Source organism: Panthera pardus, unplaced genomic scaffold (assembly GCF_024362965.1).
Source record: "Panthera pardus isolate Hobbes unplaced genomic scaffold, ASM2436296v1 HiC_scaffold_17, whole genome shotgun sequence".
NCBI lineage: Eukaryota > Metazoa > Chordata > Mammalia > Carnivora > Felidae > Panthera > Panthera pardus.
Window position 1 is genome coordinate 150,913,454 of NW_026526732.1, and position 20,275 is coordinate 150,933,728.

At 46.1% G+C, this 20,275-nt stretch overlaps 1 protein-coding gene across 3 annotated transcripts; it reads right to left on the reverse strand.

Annotated features, from left to right (window-relative positions):
• Nucleotides 1-612: 612 nt before the first annotated feature.
• Nucleotides 613-15,494, reverse strand: ABCF1 (ATP binding cassette subfamily F member 1). 3 transcript variants are annotated; one of them, XM_019419940.2, is made up of 25 exons: nt 15,353-15,494; nt 10,965-11,011; nt 10,656-10,745; nt 10,414-10,540; nt 10,227-10,264; nt 10,034-10,141; nt 8,517-8,591; nt 8,319-8,435; nt 7,369-7,473; nt 6,687-6,809; nt 6,179-6,279; nt 6,000-6,085; nt 5,587-5,726; nt 5,353-5,501; nt 4,941-5,024; nt 4,622-4,746; nt 4,321-4,433; nt 4,030-4,201; nt 3,790-3,864; nt 3,627-3,697; nt 2,166-2,198; nt 1,915-2,083; nt 1,671-1,735; nt 1,512-1,584; nt 613-1,387 (listed from the first exon to the last, which is right to left on the reverse strand). In XM_019419940.2, the coding sequence occupies exons 1-25, from the start codon at nt 15,423-15,425 to the stop codon at nt 1,221-1,223; spliced, it is 2,526 nt and encodes an 841-aa protein (XP_019275485.1). In that variant the 5' UTR covers nt 15,426-15,494; the 3' UTR covers nt 613-1,220. The 3 variants fall into 3 exon arrangements, with proteins under 3 accessions (XP_019275485.1, XP_019275484.1, XP_019275486.1); XM_019419939.2 differs by having other exon boundaries at nt 10,414-10,543; XM_019419941.2 differs by having other exon boundaries at nt 10,414-10,543; nt 10,965-11,030; nt 15,353-15,492.
• Nucleotides 15,495-20,275: the final 4,781 nt, after the last annotated feature.

Below are 20,275 nucleotides of genomic sequence, written 5' to 3' on the forward strand. Positions count from 1 at the left end.
TTTTCTTCTTTCCAGGCCTGAGATCTCTCTTTTCCTACATTCCAAAAATGACTCCCTATTTTCTCATTATTCAAATTCTTTTTATTTTTCAAGAGGCCCACCCTGAAGTGATCCTGTCTATCAAATAATCAAGTTCTGGATCATCTTTCCCTTTTATGAGCACATGGCAACTTATAGAATCTAGAGGACACACATTTGGCAATTAACCAAATCACCTTTACACTCATGTCTCATTTTCTAAAGTCTTCTGTAGCTAAACTATTGATGCAGGCAGACCTTGTCTTTTCCTTTTTGTACACTCCACAGTGCTGTATGAGATGTCAGTTACTTAAGAACTTTTCAGAGTATCAGTACTGTGGGGCCCTGACCACAGAGCAAAGCTTGGACAATGGGAGGCCCAAGAGTCCCAGATGGAAGGGATGAACCCCTTTCTGTTCCTATCTGAAGGGCTGGAGAATCCTCAAACAGCAAGCACCATCTAAAATGCATAAGACTACAAATTAGATCCATCTGTATTAGTGGGGAAGCGTGGATACTGAATGCTGCTAGCAATAAAGTGAATCAAAACTAAAAATAGTCCCAATGCCCATGAATCTCCAAACAGCGACAGGATGGCAACAACAACTTTCCTTTATTTCCTCCCCTTGTAAAGGGAGATTCAAGTTGAGGGGCAATTTTCTTGCCCCCAAGTCCCCAACTACAAAAAGACTGCAGGCACCAAGCTCTGGGCTGGGTAACAGCCTAGGCCTCACAACTTGCCTCCAGCACTGAGCTGCAGTAACTGTTTGTATCAGTAAGTCAGCATTAAATCCACCAGAAAAGAACAGCACCACTCAAAGACCAGGGGACCAGATAGGCCTGAAGCTTTCTGGTGGACCACAGGCAGGGTTCTTGGTGATGAAAGTCTCTAGACAACTGGCCACATAAGTTAGGCTAGATGGAGCCCACAACGATGAAGGTCATCTCTGTGTATATGGAGGAATGTCAAGGATAAGGCCAGCTCAGTTATCTGAAGAAAACTGTAACAGGCTAGTTTTTCAGAGAAAAGGAACCAAAGTGGTACCCTGGTCACATCAAGACCATGCTCTGCCTTCCTGTGCCTGAGTAGTTGCTGGGTCAGCTGCAGACCAGAGGCAGGCTTCCAAGCAGAGAAAGGGAGACAACAGGGGACTTCTAGGCCACACAAGCTTGTCTTTCAGGAGACTTCCAGGAAGGAAAACTCACTCTCGGGGTCTGTTGACCATGACTTCACCCAGAGCCTCCAACACCTCCCGCTTGTAGTCCTCAAAGTCACCATCGATCTGGCTTACACTCTGCTCCTCCACCACCCACAGCTGGCAGTTGGTTTCGGTGATGAGTCGGGCATCATGGCTGACGACGATCACAGCTTTGAAAAAAGATGTGAGAAGGGAGAGTAGGGACGAAGAAGGCAAAGACAAATGAGAATGTGAAGAACAAATGAGACAAATGAGAACCAGGAAAGGAGGAGGGTGCACCCTGAGCTGACTTACCACCCTTGTATTCATTGATGGCTTCCCCAAGAGCATCAATAGACTCAATGTCCAAGTTATTGGTGGGTTCATCCTATGGAAGAGACATTCCATGACCAAGTGTTACAATTCTTTTCATTACTGTCACCTTTACCCCCTCCCATAGTCCAGCTCACTCACCAAGATGAGGACATCGGGTTCCCGACAAGCCAGCTCAGCAAACACAACTCGGGCTTTTTGCCCACCTGTAGCAAAGGAAAAAGAGGGCCATCACACTTCACTGCCTTACGTTTCTGAAGATAAACTCTGAAGATGTGTGTGTGCAGAGATTCCCCAAGTCCTAGCTGTTCTTTTCTGACTCTAGGTATAGTCTGGAGGTGTGAAAATTGAGGAGGACACCTTCCCTAGCCCCCTACAGTGGTACCAGAGAGTTTGCAGATCTGGATGGTGTGGGCATGACTCTCAAGGCCAAAGCGGCCTAGGCACTTCCGGGCATCCTGGTAGGGCAGGTTGAAGCCCCGCTGCAGATATTCAGTGGGTGTCTCCTCCATGCGCAGCTGTTCTGCATACTGCTGGTTGAAGAAGCCAATTTTCTGCCCAAGAGAGGAAGGCAGTCTGTAAAAATCATACTTCCTCTATCAGGCTCTTCCTCCCTAATTCCCAAAGCCAACTTACCAACCGGTGGTTCTTTCTCATTTCTCCACGAGTCTGCAAGGAAAAAGCAAGTGGGAAGATAAGGGAATGGAGAGGAAGATGCTGCCCCTCCACATCCTCACTTTTCTTAAGGGGAGACAAATATCAGAATTGGGCTGGGAATCAGTCCATGCAAGAAGGGGAACCCAGATGTCCTCCCTAATGTGACAAAGGCACATCCAGGAAATGACAAGAGTATGGGGCAAAGGGGAGTGAGATGACAATAAAGGAGGGGACACAAAAGGCACAGATTCAGAACCAAGAGAGGGCTGACCACAACCAACAAACACCCCCTTCCCACCCAGTAAGATCCACCAATGGCAACTTTTTCAGGGTTCTGCCTCACATGGGAGTTAAGAGACTGTGAGAGGATCTAAGAAAAAACACCTTGAGGTGTATGAAGAAATGGGCCCTTCTCAACATTTTCCTGGAGGGAGTAAAGATGGTTACAACCAATCAAAAGCACTGTATAAGCAGTATGTTGTAAATCCTAAAAACAATTCTAGAAAGTTTATCCTAAAAAAAAAAACTACAGTCATGAACATGTACAATAATATTTACTGGAGCACTTGGGTTGCTCAGTTGGTTAAACACCTGACTTCGGCTCAGGTCATGATGTCACGATACATGAGTTTGAGTCCCGGATCAGGTGAGCTCAAGCCCCCCTTTGGATGAGCCCCACCTTCTCTCTCTCTCCCTCTCTCTGCCCGTGGGATTCTCTTTCTCTTTCACTCTCTCTGCCCCTTGCTCACTTGCACCCTCTCAAAAAAAAAAAAAAAAGTTTACTATAGGATTGACCTTCAGTGAAAAACCAGAAAAAAATCTAAACGACTGTGATCAAATAAACTATAAATCCACAAGAAACAAATGTACACAGGTAATTATTGGCATGGAAAAATACTTGATGTGTATTATCTGAGAACTGGCTATGAAACAATTCATCTGAGAACCCACTTTTGTTAAAAAAAAATTATATGCACATTTGCAGAGAAGAAAAAGAGAAAGTAATCCATCTAAATTAATACTGGTTATCTCCAGACTTTTCTGACTCCTGCAATTTCTTTTTTTCTTAAGTTTTTTATTTTTGAGAGAGAGGGAGAGGGCAGAGAGGGAGACAGAATCCCAAGCAGGTTCCCTGCTGTCAGTACAGAGCCCAACATGGGGCTCGATCCCAGGAACCGTGAGATTATAACCTGAGTGGAGATCAAGAGTCAGAGGCTTAACCAGATGAGTCACCCAGGTGCCCCTAGTCCAACCCTTCTCCTGGCTCTCTCCCCTGATCTACAGTGTTCTCCTCTCTAGCACCTCTGAGGAAAAGGAAACATCTACGATGAATTCTGTATTTAAATCTCCAGCACAGAGGGGGCTCCTTGATTCTAGCATTTGGTGAACAGCTGCCTTTTCACACTCGTCATGCTCTCTGGTCCTGGCACCAGGACTTACTGGTGTCAGCTTGCCCGTCAACAACAGAAGCAGGGTGCTCTTCCCCACACCGTTAGGGCCCACGATGCAGACTGCAAGGAGGAAGACAGGTGGTCAAAGAGGTCCTCAGAAACTGTCCCTGTAGCCCTGCTTCACGTCCCCAAACCACTTGACACCAACTCACTCCTTGAATCCATGTCAATGCCAAAATCCAGGTTCTTAAAGAGTGGTTTCTGCCCCTCATAGCCAAATGTCACACCTGAGAATCAGGAAAAGAAGTGATATACTTTCTTTTCAGAATCACTCTGAAGGTGTCCTAAAGTCCTTTCCTGGCCTTGGAGAAAAGGAATGGATCCCACGCTGGGTGGAAGACGTGGGGTGCACACACTTCCGCCCTGCGTTGGTGGGGTCTGCAGCTGCTCACCATGCAGACCCAGCACAGGAGGGCTGAGCGGTGGGGGATTAGGGAAAGTAAAGCGCACAGTGTACTCCTTGGGGCGCTTCAGGAGCTCAGGGGCCTCTTGCGATTCCTCATCTTGGTTTTTCCGCCGGCATTTCTGCTGCTTTCGAGTCAGGGCTTCCTTTGTCTGCTTTTCCTGGAGAGGAAGGGGAAAAGGAGAAATTCACACCCTTCACAGCAGTCCTTGAAATGGAGAGCAGTGTCACAGAGTTCCCTCTTTCTCCATATTGAGAGAAAAACCCCCCAGGTGCTTACTGCCTGCTTGGTGGACTTGCCACCTGCCTTTAGCTCCTTCAGCTTCTTCTCCTGCTTCTCATACTGCTTCAGCAGTTCTTTCTGCTTCTGCTGATACATCTTCTTGAAGGTCACTGAGGCAGAAAAGGAGGATGGGCAACAACGGTTGTCTTCCTCCCCAGCAGAGGGACAACCAGAACTGGTGAGGACAGAGTTGGGCATCACTGTCTAGACTCTTTTAAGATTTAGCTAATCATTGCATCCCTATGGGTCTTCCCTCCAAGGCCTCGTCTCTTTCCTCCCCCCAACAAATGATCCTTACTGTAATTGCCCCGATAGTAATGGAGCCGCTGGGCATCGAGATGAATAATATCGGTGCAGACATCATCCAGAAAGCCCTGGTCATGGGAAACGATGAGCAATGTCTTCCGCCAGCCCTGGAGGTAGCTGGGTTTTAGAAGAGTGTGGACAGGTCACAATGGTCAGTTTAGGGTTAAGTCAGGGAAACAGACTGACAAAACAGGGAGGAAAAGAGAAAGGGGCTGGATAGAGTGCTGTCAAGGACAGAGTGTAAACAGCTAGAGGAGACAAGGACAGAATGACAACCAATGACGCAAAGACTGCAGTCAAAGGTGACGCACTTATTGAGCCAGATGACAGCATTGAGGTCCAGGTGGTTGGTAGGTTCATCCAACATCAGCAGCGTGGGCTCCATGAACAATGCCCTAGAAGGTGAGGCAGCAGAATGTAGGGTCAGGGGTAGGAAGATTCTCGCTCAGAGAACTCCACAGAAGCCTCTGGCAGGTGAGACCATGAACACTCCTTCCATATCTCTCCTCAGAGAGCAGGAGATGTTGAAAAGATTATGCCCCCAGGTAGGGACGAAAGATCTTGAGTCTGGCAATGCAGACAATACAGGAAGGAGCAGGAAGACTTGAAACTCCCTACTGGCCTTAGAAGAACAGGAAGAAGAGAAAGCCCCGCCCCCCGCCACCCCCACCCATGCGTGGATTGATGCTGCAAAGGGGAAAGGCAGGGAGGTGGGTGGCCCACCTGGCCAGGGAGACACGCATGCGCCAGCCCCCAGAGAACTTCTGTGTGGGCCGATTCTGCATTTCAGGGTCAAAGCCCAGACCAGCCAGGATCCGCCGGGCTTTGGCCTCTGCAGCTGCCGCCCCAGTCGCCCGCAATTCCTCATATACCTGGAGGAGGGAGAAGAGGACACATGTCCAAAGGTTCCAGGAACCCCCAACTCTTAGCCCATGTCCCCTGCGCCATCTCCTCTACCTTCTCTAGCCTCTCAGCAGCTGCATCATCTCCCTGCTCCAGCTGCCCCTGGAGCCGTCGCTCCTCTTCCAACAGTTTCAATCGCTTGGTGTCGGCCCGAAGAACAGCCTGCACAGCTGGTGTCTCATCTGCTACCACCTCTGGGGGGTCAGGGGAGAAAAGGCCAGTTGCCCTGAGGGCCAAGTCTCCCATTCCTTCTTTTCTTCAGCTAAATTTCAGGTTTGTCTGACCTTGCCCAATTCTTTGTACTTATTCCAAAGAAATTTTCTCAAGTCTTTCCTTAGCATCCATCTCCCAGTCCCCAATCTTACCTTAGAACCTTTCCCACTCCATAACCACAATTTCTTCTGTTCTTGGTTGACTCTTCTACCCCAACTGCCCACCCCTCAGGCCCATCCCACCACTGGCCTCACCCTGCTCACACAGCAGCACGTCAATGTTGGGAGGTATGCTCAAGGCCCGGTTGGCAATGTGCTTGAGGAGAGTAGTCTTGCCCTTGCTGGGGAACGAGAACTATTAAGACCAGGCCATCCCTGAAAAACCTTTTTTTTTCCAGCCCCTCCCCTTTTATAGCTCCAGCCCTTCTCCTCACCCGTTGGGTCCCACTAGCCCATAGCGGCGGCCAGCTACAATGTACAAGTCTGCGTTGACAAATAACTCCTTGCCGTGGGCCGAGATGCTGAACTTCTCCAGCTGCAGTTGTCAGGGAAGCAGTGGCAGAAGAAAGAAAAGCACATGAGAACCCTCCTCTTTCAGACAACTTTCTCCCTGCTGGGAAGCCTCTGACAAAACAGATAGCTCCAGCATGACCCTCTTCACCATGCTGGTCCACTTCCTGTCCACAGCTTTGAAGGAGAGTCTCCCAAATTCTAAATGAGTCCAGCCAATCCCACCCTTCCTGCCCCCCAAGGGTGGACCCCTCTAGTTGTGTTGGTTTTCCTATCTTCTCACTGAAGCTGGCAGAAGTCAAGGTATGGAAAACACCTCCAAGCTTTCTTCCAATATACCACTCATACCTGGCTTCCTCGGCTGCCATGGCCACTCGGAAAGGTGGCACTTCCTTGAGTAAACTGGTTGGGAGGGAGCCTCTCAGACCTTACCTTAATGTCAGATGCATTTTCTAACATGGCTTGGCGGGAGGACACCTCTGCTTGGGACACAGAGAAATCATTTTCAGCAGCATTGGCTGCTTTTAATGAAGCCACCTGGCGCTCATACTCCATCTGAGAAAGAAGGAAAGCCCACATGAGGCCACTGTCTGCCAGTTACCCATCACAACACAGCCACACGTCATCAGACACCAAAAAAAAGGTCCACAAAATACATCTGTTTCTTTATTCCAACTGTTGTTCTTGCAGTAACCTCAAAAGCTCCCTTTTGCCCCAATTCAGATGTCCCCTAGTTTAAAAAAAAATTTTTTTTTTGAAGATTTTATGAAATCTGTACACCCAATGTGGGGCTGGAACTCGATCAAGAGTTGCATGCTCCACCTACTGAGGCAGCCAGGAGTCCAACTGAAATATTAAAAAAGTCAAACGCGGGGCGCCTGGGTGGCTCAGTCAGTTGAGTGTCCGACTTAGGCTCAGGTCATGATCTCAGTCTGTGGGTTCGAGCCCCACGTCAGGCTCTGTGCTGACAGCTCAGAGCCTGGAGCCTGTTTCAGATTCTGTGTCTCCCTCTTTCTCTGACCCTCCCCTGTTCATGCTCTCTCTCTGTCTCAAAAATAAATAAATGTTAAAAAAAAAAAAAGTCAAACGCTCCTAATTCTGACCGAGATCTTACTTGTTTCTTTAGCTTTTTCTTCTCCTTTTTGCTAAGGTGCACATAAGGATCATCAGCCTTAGACTCCCCTTCTTCTTCCTCCTCTTCTCCTTCTTCCTCTGAACCCTGTGAGAACGAGATGATGAAAAACAAGAGACCCCTTCTAGAACTCAGATTTCATGTCATTCACCCAGCCCCACAGTTAGCTCGTTCCTTTCCCAGAGTCCTGAAATTTCTTGGTGGGTCCTCTCACTCTCTCACACACACTCCTGGGCTCCCTGGGGTCCTTCACCCACTTCTGTGTCAGGAATGACAGAAGACAAATAGTATGAATGTGTATGTACAAAGTATAACAGTTCTACCCACCTACAAACAAAACTGCCCATACCACTGGGGAGGAAATAAATGAAACAGCTTTTACTCATGTATCAAATGAGTTTCTGTGGCTTACATGTTAACATGCAAAGAAAACGTCCAGAAACCCTAACATACAGCACTAAGAAATCTAACAGAATCCAGAATTAGAATGTTCTAGAGGTGGAAAGACTGCAGAGATCACTAGATCATACAGATAACCGTGCCCTGAGAAGGTGGAAAGGTCACACAGGTGGTGAGTGGCAGAGCCAAAACCCAGATCATCTGAGGCTACCACCAGGGTCCCTTCCTCTCTGAATCAAGAGCTAAATGGTTTGTGGGCCAAATCTCACCTGATGCCTATTTTTATACAGCCCAAGCGCTAAGAATGGTTTTACATTTTCAAAGAATTTTTTTAAAAAACAGGAATATGCATCAGAGATTGTATGTGGTCCACAAAACCAAAAATATTTACTATGTGGCCCTTTACAAAAGCCTGCTAATTCCTGCTCTGGGTAGTAATGCCACCCCCAGATCCTGCTCCCCTCCCCCAACCAAGAGCCACAGAAGGCCAGTCCCTCAGCCAATCTTCCTTCCCCCAACACCAAAATACACACCTGCTCTGCCTTCATGGTCTTCTCCCTCCCTTGTCTGGGTGGCTCCTTTTCTTTTGTTATTTCTTCTTCTTCATCCTCCTCCTCTTCATTGTCCAGAGCAGCAAATTTATTTTGAGGCTAACAGGGAAAAAACAACAGAGCTGATGAAATGTTCTAATTCCTGAGACCCAGCACCTCCTCCTGCCAATACTCCCTCACCTTGGTCTTCCCCTTTGACTTCTCTTCCTTTCCCTTTCTGCCCTTCAGCCCAGGCTGTTGTTCCTCAGATACAGCCTGGAGAACACACACACACACAGAAAATTAATTTGTTAACTTATTTATCAAGCATTTCTAGGGAGTCTAGAACTAGGAGCTAACTATACTGAGTGCTCCTCAGAAAACAAATGAGACCTAGGAAAACCCTAGTTTCTACCTTGAGGTGAAACAGTGAAAAAATAGCTAGATGATGTCAGCAAAGCTAAGGGAACACGAGTCAGGAAAACGAACATGGGTGGGGTGGCACTAGCACTGGAGGGCTTCCTCGAGAGGGCACATCTTGAGAGGAAAAAATGGACTTGAGCTTAGAGAGAGCATTCTAAGGAAAAGGGAAGACACAACATAAAGAAAAAAGAAAGGCTTTGGGGTGCGTGTCTGGTTCAGCTGGTGGAGTACACGACTCTTGATGTTGGGGTCATGGGTTCAATCAAACTCTATGTTGGGGTAGTGCTTAAAAGGGTGGGGGGGTGGGGAACCTGGCTGGCTCAGTCAGTACAGCATGCAAGTCTTGATCTTGGGGTTAAGTCTGAGCCCCAAGTTGGATGTGAAGATTACTTAAAAAACAAACAAAACCACAAATACTTCAACACAGGCATAAAACTGAATGCCAAGGTGTGAACAGGCTAATTTGAAACATATACACAGAAGAATCCCAAGTAACCTTGCAAAAGGGGTCCGAGTGGAAAAGCAAAAACTTGAGGCCCTTTGCTTTAGATTTTGAGTCTAATCTGGGGTGCCTGGGGTGGCTCAGTCAGTTAAACGTCCAGCTTCGGCTTGGGTCATGAGCTCGAAGTTTGTGAATTGAAGCCCCACATCAGGCTCTCTGCTGTCAGTGCAGAGCTTGCTTTAGATCCTCTGTCCCCCTTTCTCTGCCCCTCCCCTGCTCACATACATTCTTTCTCAAATAAACGTTAAAAAAAAAAAAAAAAAAAAAAAGATGATTTTGATAGTGTGAGACCTAAAAGAACTAGTTTGTTTTTTTTTTTTTAATTTTTTAATGTTTATTTTTGAGAAAGAGAGTGTGAGCAAGGGAAGGGCAGAGAGAGGGAGAGAGAGAGACAGACAGACAGACAGACAAACAGAGAATATGGAGCAGGCTCCAGGCTCCGAGCTGTTAGCACAGAACCCGACACGGGACTCGAACCCACAAACCATGAGATCATGACCTGAGCCAAAGTTGGACTCTCAACTGACCGAGCCACCCAGGCACCCCTAAAAGAACTAGTTTAAAAGCAGGAAATGGGGAGTGTGGCTTGCTCAATCAGTGACACATGTGACTCTTGATCTCAGGATTGTGAGTTCGAGCCCACACTGGGTATAGAGATTACTTAAAATCTTAAAAGGAATTAAAGTTAAAAAATTAAAAAAATAAAAGCAGGAAAAAAAGCAGGGGAATTACCACACCATGGCCAGAAGGTGCTACATGGGGTGGGAGTGACCAGTAGAGTGGCCACTTTCACCTTATTAATCCGATTCTTTTCCAACTTGGCAGGCTTGGGAGGATGTTTTTCTTCCTCCTCCTCATCCTCACTTTGATCCTGAATCAGGGCTGCAAAAACATTACCACCCTAGAGAATGAAAGGGCCAGAGAAATCAGTGGGATGGTCAAGTTTGCCGCCCTGGGGTCTCTTGTTTATCACACAGATGGCTTACCTTGGTTTTCTTCCCTCCTCGGGGTATTGGGGCAGGTACTGAAATGACACGACAGTTGGGAAGATGAAGTAGGAAAAATTATAATGTCTGGTTACTCAATCTAATCCAACTCAAAATCAAGAAATGAGGCACTTTATTATTCATGACTCAGGGATTCTGGGAACCCATTTCCCCTCAGGTCATTTACCCTCATCCTCCTCATCACTGGCTGGTACTGAGAGCTTCTTAAGACGCTCCATGAGCTCTTTCTCTTCTCCATCATCGTCCACATCCTTCTTCCGCCGGCCTTTTCGGGTGTCTCGTTTCTTTTTTTGCTGCTGAAAGGAAAAGAGAGTAAGACAACGAAGCCCAGGCCCCTCTCTGCTGCACAGAGAGTTCCCCACTAACCGACTGAACCAACGTGGGCTGGACCCCCTGACACTTGAGAACCTGCTGTTGCTGTTGCGGCTGCTCCTTCTCCTTGAGCACTTTCTCTTCTTCCCCAGCCTGTTTATCTTCTACTGCCAGTTCCTCAAAGAACTGTAAAAGGAGTTAAGAGATAGGTAAATGTGGCTCAGAGACCAACCAAGTCCTTCTCTGCCACACACAGGCCCACTGAACCTCCAGTCCACCCTCACCTTGCTTCCTTTCTTGAAAAGATCTTTCCTCCTCCCTTGGACCCCCTGCCTCCTTCACATGGGCTTATTTTGATTGGAAACACCCACTGTCATTTCTCATCCACAACCCTCATTTACTCACCGTCTTTTTGGTCTTTTTGTCCTTCTTCCCTTTCTTCACCACTTTGTCTAGAAGGTTAAGCAGACACTGTGAATGCTTATCTACAAATTCCAAAGCAGCCTGACCTCCCCTGCAAAGCCCTCAGTGGCTCCATCCTATTTTACTACTTTCTATCGTTCCTTAGGCATTTGTACTGTCCCAACTGTGCCTTGGTCTAGAGTGGCAGTGGAAGGGAGAAGTAGAATTTATAGAGTGAAGACAGAAGTGGGAAGACACAGTACTCAGAGAGGACTCCTACATTTTCTTTTTTTTTTTTAAGATTTTATTTTTAAGTAATCTCAATACTCAACATGGGGCTCAAGCCCACAACCCAAAGAGTCCCATGCTCCTCCAACTGAGCCAGCCAGGTGCCCCAAAGACTCCTATGTTTTTAGCTGGGCAAAATTAGTTGGGATAGTGGTACCATTTATTAACTCAGGACATACTGGAAGAGAAGGTCCTCTCTAAAAGGACAAAGATAGTATAAATTTGGTTTGCCATATGTCATTTGTGAAAAGCTGCAGACTGTGTAAACGGAGCTGTCTGGTAAATAAATGAACATCTGGGTCTATGCCCCACCTGGTCTGCTCAAATAACATTCTAGCACAAATCACACTGTTATATTTAACTGTTTGTACATTAGTCTTTCAACCCAGAGAGCAACCTGACAGACTGTTTAGCTTGCGTTCCCATGGAACAAAGTAGGAAGTCTTATATAAAACCTGACTGACTGAACAAATTCCAGCTCCTCCCCTCTATCCAACCCTGTTTCCCTGAAGGCAGGGGACTATGTCTAACTCCCTCTCTCCCTGCCCCCATGAGAATGGAAGGCAGCCAGCAGCTTTATGATTTCTCTTCCTGTCCAGGCCTACCCACTATCACATTCCCCTTCAAATCATCCTATCCATCCACTGCTTTCGAATTCTATCCAGAAACACTTCTGTAATCTTAGTTTAAAAAAAAAAAAAAATCAGGGGCACCTGGGTGGCTCAGTCAGTTAACTATCCAACTTTTGATTTTGGTTCAGGTCATGATCTCGCGGTTTGAGGGTTTGAGCCCTGCATCGTGCTCTGCCCTGAGAGTACAGAGTGTGCTTGGGATTTTCTTTCTTTCTCTCTCTGCCCCTCCCCTGCTTTCTCTCTCAAAAATAAATAAAAATTAAAATATATATATATCAGTGGCTTTCTGCTACCTACATTAAGTATTTTTCATTAAAAAAAGTTTTTTTAAATTTATTTAGTGCGAGTGGGGGAGGGGCAGAGAGAGGACAGAGAGAATCCCAAACAGGCTACGTGCTGTAAGCAGAGACTGACATGGGGCTTGAACTCACAAAACCACAAGATCATGCCCTGAGCTGAAACCAAGAATTGGACATTTAACCGACTGAGCCACCCAGGTCTCCCTATTTTTCATTTTTTTTAAAAAGTAGGCTCCTAGGCTCCACACCCAATGTGGGGCTTGAACTCGTGGGGCACCAAGTGTGGAGACTGCTTGGGATTCTCTCTGCCCCTGCCCCTCCCCCTGTGCCCCCATGCACATGCATCCTCTCTCTCTCACACAAAACATTAAAAAGTCACATGCTTTACTAAGTACTTTTAAATTAGAATTCCACATAGTCTGTAGTAACCAATTATTGAGGAAAGTTTTACTGACCACCCATATGCCCAAAACTGGAGTTATCAAAGAACAATCCCTATAACTTAAGACTTTACAGATTAAAAGGGTCCTATTCTATCTTTTCTGCTATATCTCTGTTTTCCTACCCACACCTATGTTCTGGACACTGACCTGTTATTGCCCCCTGATTAAGTCTCAGGCATATGTAGGTCTGTCTTTGCTTAATCTGTATCTTCCAACCAGAACACATTTCATCAAAATTTGATCCCCCATATTGGGTGAATAGTGTCAATGAATTGGAAAGATGTGCAGGAGAAATAATGAAAGGCTTTATGTGCTATTCCAGAGAGTTTAATCCTAAAGACATTAGGAGGGAGGACCCACTGCAGTACAGAGGAAGGAATGGCATGATCAGCTCACCTTGACAACACTGAAGAGTGACTCCTCCCAGGTATTAATCTCTCCCCAAGGACTAACACAACGCAACCATCTCTCCCTTCCAATTTTAATTCTCTTTTGAACTTTAAACCTCACTTTGATCCTCCTAACCATAGAAAGGAAAATCCTATGCACAGGTTCAAGTGCGACAAGGTATGATCACCAAGGAAGAGGAAAAAGCTAAGTACCGCTAAAGCAATGCGGTATCCTGCATCGCTCCTCCCCTAATAGCCCCTCCCCTTCAGCACACAACTTAAACTAACTTGAAAGCCTAAGAACACTTCCTTACTATCTCTTCCCCCAATTACTGCTTTCTACTGTGGTCTCCACAGGTTCACACTAGCTCTGCTTCCTCATTTCCCATTCCTTTTTGAGCATACTCTGATCTGATTTGGGTATCATCTCCTAATGACTACTACCTTTGCCAAAGTTGCCACTGTCCCCTTAGTTGCTCAACCCAAGAAGAATTTTTTTAGTCCCGATTTTGCTGACTTCTCTGCAATATTCCATGCTACCACCTCCTCATCCTCTGCTTCCCTCCTGTCATGACTTAATTTCAGGGATCCTGTTGGCTCCTGGTTTGCCTTCAGTTTCTCTGGCTGCTCACCTTTCTCAGTCTCATCTCCTCTACCTCCTTCCTTACCTTCCCTTAATTGTTGAGGATCTTTTGGGTTCCTGTCTTCTGTCCTCTTTTGGCTTCAATCTGCATACTCTCTCAGGGGACTCCTCTGAATTCAACGTTTCAACAACACTTGCTTGTGTGTTTACTTCTAGCCTAGATCTCTTCCTGCCATCTCCTCTTAGAAGTTCCCCAGGAATCCCCAACTTGACATTCATAAAGCTGACCTTATCTCTTCCCACTCCCAACCCTACAGCCCATTTCTGATCTCAAACAATAGTATACTACCCTTTGAGTTACTTAAGTGAGTGTCATCCTTAATTCTTCTCCCTTCATTCAGTCTGTTCTCAGACCTGCTCAATGCCATTTCCTTAGTAACTCTTTAATATTCACTGTCTTGGCTTACCCTGGTACTGCTTCTCACCTAGATCATTGCCAGCACCTCTTACATAGTAGCCCTGCCTCCAATCTTGACCAATACAAGTCATTCTCCACTGCTCAGTGTTGTCAGGATGAGCTGATCACACCATGCCTTATGCACTTCAATTAGTCCTAATGTCTTCAGAATTAAAGTCTTTGGAATACCGTGTAAAGCGTTCCATTATTTGTCTCCTGCACACCTTTCCAACCCCATTACATTAGTCACCCAATATGGGGAATGGCCAGGCTCACCTACGTCTTTACCTTTGCACAAATTTCTTCCTCTGCTTGGAATGCTCTTCCCCTTGCTAACTCATACTGATTCTTTCAGAATCAACTCAGCTGCCACGTATTTCTGGGAGGCTTTGCTGACATTCCTACCCTAGCTGTCTGAGTAGATGCTTCTCCTCTCTTCTCTAGTCTCACAGCATTCTCAAGCATTCATCACTCTGTCAACCACTTTTGGATTCATGCTGTCCCCTCTACTAAACTGAGTGCCCCTTTGGGGCAAGTCTGATCTTTTGTATCTACATTCTCAGTTTCTCTGCACAGTATCAGGTATACAGCAGGCATCCAAAAATCGCTTGTAAAATGAGTCACTGTGTATCTACTGTAATTATTTTATCTCCCCTTGAAGTGCCTTCAAATTTGGGAGGATGTCTTCATATTTTTTCTCCCTTCCCAAGACACAGTATAGGTGCTGCTTACTTAATTAAAAGCAGCTGTTTAACAAACATTCGCTGCTTTTAAGTAAACCTTAACCTTCACTGCAACACCCAGCAGCTACCCTGCACTCTTGCTCCAGATGAGTCTGATGCGTATTATGAAAGAACCCAGGGAGTCATCCTCTTGCTCCTGAGAGGGTGTGGGTGGGTGGATGTGTGACGTTTTATGTGTGCGTGAGCGCGCAGTGGGTGAGGTGTCGCACTGCTTGACAGATTCCCATGGAACGTGGAATACAGCGCGGTGGGGAAGATGTCCAAAAGGGAAGAAAAGAGGACTTTCTCATTTCTACCCATCTCTTCCACGGTACCATACGCATTCCCTCGTTTCTTGCCAAATCCCACTGAAACTCGTGCGCGACAGCCAGACACCTTCACTCCCACCCCAAACTGGCGTGCTGGGTAAACTCTTTCCGGCCGGCCCCATTACACGCATGTGCAGTAGCCTCCCTCACGGCCCGGTCAGTTTCACAACCCGTGACCCCCCCTCCTAAAATACGTGCGCTCTCTTCTTCCCTTTTCTATCTCGCTGGTTCCCTGCCTATCAGCCTCACCTGTGGGGCTCGTGCTCTCTCCATCCCCAATCCACTCGGGCTCCGGCGGCTGCTGCTTGGGTCCCTTCGGCATCTTGGTGGCAGTTACAGCTACTCTGGCGACCCCGGGCGGTATTTCCGCTTCCGGCAGCGTGGTGTCCCGAATGGGGCGGGCTCTCCACTTTGGCGCCACGGTCCGGCCCCTGGGCGGTGCACGTGCGCTCCGCGGCGTCATCTCGTGGGCATGCCAGCGGCGATGGGGCGGGGCCGGCGTCTGCTTGGCCCAGCAAAGTCAATAAAGCATTTATGGCTGTGTGTGAATGCTGCGGCAGTGAGTCCGCGACGCCTCGTGAATAAGTACTGAGCATAGTAATTTCGGATTGGTACGAAGGAGCAGAAGCATCCTTCTTTTTGTTTTTGTTTTTTAAGTGGTTAGGAGCAGAAAGACGTAGTCCATCTACTTGGGAAGAGGACGGGTGTTGAGTGTAGGGTTGTAAACTAGGAATTGTAGCCTAACAGAAATAACGGTGTGATAAAGCTTGGGGGCAGTTTGGGGGGCGGGGGGAAGTCACAGTTTTACTGGGATATAATTGGTGTATGATAAACGCACATACAATAAATTGACAGGCAATAAATTGCACTTTGATCAAGGTTTTTACATATATACACCCATTAAACTGCCACCACAATCAAGATTTGAGTTCTCTTAACCCTACCACTTAATAGGTGTGGGAGCAAGACGCTCCCATAGCTCTTTCAGCTCTCCTTAACCCATTATAATCATGCTCTTGTCCCTACCATTGCTTGAGTCCACTCTTCCCAAGGTCAACTGATAGGGGACCAATTCTCTGTCTTTATCATACTATGCTAGCAGCATTTGACACAGATGATCATTCCCACCTTCCTTTTTTTTCAGGGACACTGCTTTCTGCAGGTTTCCCTTCCATTTCAGAGGCTGCTCCCCTTCTCTCCTTTCCTGGCTTTTTTTCTTTTTTCTTTTTTTAAATGTTTATTTATTTTCAGAGAGACCGTGCATGAGAGCGTGCTCCAGAGGAGCAGAGAGAATCTCAAGCAGGCTCTGCGCTGTCAACGCAGAGCCTGACTCAGGCTCAATCTTGTGAATCGTGAGACCATGACCTGAGCCGAAATCAAAAGTTGGACACCTAACCAACTGGCTGAGCCACCCAGGTGCCCCTCTCATGGTTTCCCTTGAAGTCTAAATGTTTTGGGGCACATTCTTTGACATTTTTCTCTATCTAGACTTATCACCTATGTCTCATGACTTTACTATCCATAACTGATGAATATCCCTAAATGTCTCTTATTTTGACCCCAACTTCTGCTCTAAGCTCCAGGCTCACAAATCTAACTGCTTATTGGATATCCTCTCTGAGATCCCTAATAAATATCTCAAATTAGTATATACTAAACTGAGCTCTTGTTTTTACTCGTCAACTCTGTTTCTCTTCCAGGTTTTCCATCAAGAAATCGCACCACCTTTCATTTGGTTACTTGGGCCCAAACTTGAAAAGTCATTCTCTTTCTCAATTCCCCCTCATCATACTTCATTTCTTTAAAAAATATATTTATTAGGGTGCCGGGTGGCTCAGTTGGTTAAGCCTCCGACTTCGGCTCAGGTCATGATCTCACTGTTCGTGAGTTCAAGCCCTACATCAGGCTCTGTGCTGACAGCTCAGAGCCTGGAGCCTGCCTCGGATTCTGTGTCTCCTGCTCTCTGCCCCTCCCCCACCCACACTCTATCTTTCAGAAATAAACATTAAAAAATTTTAAATATATATTTGTATATATATAGATATATATATATCTATATATATATAGATATATATATATATATAGAGAGAGAGAGAGAGAGAGAGAGAGAGCGCACACACATGGTATATGCCAGGCTCTCTTTTAGGCTCCTGGGATCAGTGAATGAAATAAAGATCTCTGCTTACATTTCTAGCAGGGGAGATAATGCTAAGGAAAAAAGAAAATACAGGTCAAGGTAAAAAGTATCAGGAGGGCAGGGGTTATAGTACTAGAATGTTCATGAAGGCTCAGTGAGGTGAAATTCAAGCAAATTCTTGAAGAAGGTGAGATTTTTGGCTGTATGGATTTCCAGGAAAGGAGGCTTGCTGGGAGAAGGTATAGCTAGAGCAATGTTCTATAGCAGAAGTATACTTGGCATATATGAGGAGCAAACAGCAAGGAGGCCAGAGTGGCTGGAGCAATGTGAATAAGAAGTTGTTGGAGAGGCAAACAGAGAAGTAAAGCAGTGTCTGGATTGGGAAGGGTCTTGCAGGTCAAGAATTTGTCTTCTTGGAGTGCCTGGGTGGCTCAGTTGGTTAAGTGGCGGACTTCTGCTCGGGTCATGATCTCATGGTCCGTGAATTCGAGCCTCACCCTCACGTTGGGCTCTGTGCTGACAGCTCAGAGCCTGGAGCCTGCTTTGGGTTCTGTGTCTCTGTCTCTCTGCCTCTCCCCTGCTTGCACTTTGTCTCTCTCTCTCTCTCTCAAAAATAAATACACTTAAAAAAATTAAAAAAATTTTTTTGCTTTTATTCTTGACTAAAATAGAAAGTCATTACAAGGTTTTGAGCAGAGCAGTGACATGACCTGGCCTACATATTAAGAGGATGACTTTGAAGGTCGAGCTGAGAATAAATTGTTCAACAGTTTATTCTCATAAACTGAGGGTCACAGGGTGGGGAGGAATGGCAGAAGCAGGGTGACATGTTAGGGGGTGTTGGTGACTCAGAGCAGGGCAATGGTATTGGAGGTGGAAAAAAGGACTGATTTCTGGATATGTTTGAAAAAGTGCCAGCAGGTTTTGTAATGCGTTGGATTTTGGATGTCAGGTGTGACAATAAATAAATAAATAAATAAATAAATAAGAAAGACTCTAAGGTTTCTGGACTGAGTAAGTAGGAAGGTGGAGTTGCCATCAACAGAGACTTTAAGACATATCCCAAATCTGCCCACCTCTCTCCACCTTTACCCCAGACCAAGCCACCATCTCTTTTCCCTGGACCACCAATGTGGTCCCTAACTGGTGGCCCTGCTGTCATTCTCATTCTCTAGTCTATCTTCACACCTACATTAGTAGTAGTTTTAAAATGTAAATCAGTTGGGGCACCTGCGTGGCTGCAGCTCAGGTCATAATCTCATGGTTCATGAGTTTGAGCCCCATTTTCGGGCTCTGTGCTGACAGCTCAGAGCCTGGAGACTGCTTTGGATTCTGTGTCTCCCTGTCTCTCTGCCCCTCCCCTAGTCTCTCTCCTCTCTCTCTCTCAAAAATAAAACGTTAAAAAAAATTAAATGTAAATCAGTTGTGGGGCACCTAGGTGGCTGTTGAGTCAGTTGAGCATCTGACTCTTTAAAAAAAAAATTTTTTTTTATTATGTTTCTTTATTTTTGAGAGTCAGAGAAGGACAGAGTGCGAGTGGGGGAGGGGCAGAAAGCGAGGAAAACACAGAATCCGAAGTAAGCTCTAGGCTATGAGCTGTCAGCACAGAACCAGATGTGGGGCTCAAACTCTCAAACCGTGAGATCATGACCTGAGCTGAAGCCAGACTCAACCGACTAAGCCACCCAGATGCCCCAAGCATCTGACTCTTGATTTCACCTCAGATCACGATCTCTGGTTCAAGCCTGGAGCTGCTTGGGATTCTCTCTGCCCCTTCCCTGCTCTCGCGGGACTGACTTGCGCGTGCACGTGCACGCGCTCTCTCTCTCTCTCTCTCAAAAATAAACTTAAATGTAAATCAGCTGTTCAAACCCTCAGAATAAAATTCAAGTGCTTTGCCAAAGCCTACCAGGTTCTGTATGACTTGGCCCCTGTTGAACTTCCTGATCTCATCTCCCATAGTCTAGCCGTACTGGCCTTCTGTTTTACTTCAAACTCATTCCTGCCTCAGGGCTTTTGTGATGTTCCCAATGCTTGGAATGCACTTCCCTCAAATATTCATATGGTTGCTTTTTTATTCAATTTCAGCCTCTATTCACATCTTATCTCCTCTAAGAGGCCCTATTGTAGTATTGATTTATTCTCTTCCACCTGTCACTCTCCAGCCTCTTCCTTCACTTTTTCTTTAGAGCACTTATTACTTAAGATTATATTACACATGTACTTATTGTCTATCATCCTCAATAGGTTGTAAGCACCATATAGGTAGGAATTTTGTCTTTCTCATTTTTATATCCCCAGCCCCTAAACAATGCCTAGCCCAGAGTAGGCATTAAAGTATTTATTGAATGAATGTGAAACTTACATAAGACAGTAAGTATAAAAACTTGACATGGTACCTTGCACAGAGGAAGCAAAGAGAAGACGCTACACTCTGAGATCTCTCCTCAAACCTCTCTGGCCATCTCTCCTCAATCCCCTTGTCAGGTTCATCCTTGTCCTTATTTGGCCATCAAATGTCAGCCCTCCTCAAGGCTGTCAGGTTATCCTGAGCCCTCACTTCTTCCCATTTGACATTCTCCTCAGGTGATTTCAGCAACAGATTCTTCAGAGTTCTATTCCAACCACCATGTCTTGAGTAGCCCCCAACCATTATTCTCTATATAGTACCCCCAATCACAACCTGTAATTATTCATCTGTTCACTTTTGAGAAAAACAGCCCGACGATGGGATCCTAACAGCTAGGCCATGGAGCTCAGGTTGAACATAACCTCATAGAACACCAATGTCAGACAAGGTTACTGTGACTGTCATAAAGTAAGACAAAGTTTAGAATCTTTCTAAACACAAAGATAAGATCATTGTGCAAACCATAAATATTAAACAGCCCCCTCTCAGCTAAAATGAATGTTTTTTTTGACCAGCCACAGCTTTAGCCATGTTTCATTCCTCCCTCCTTTTAGGTAAGATTAAGAAGTGCAATCATAGAATTGCCCTCACTTCCTGACAGCACCCAATCCACAATTTCATTTCC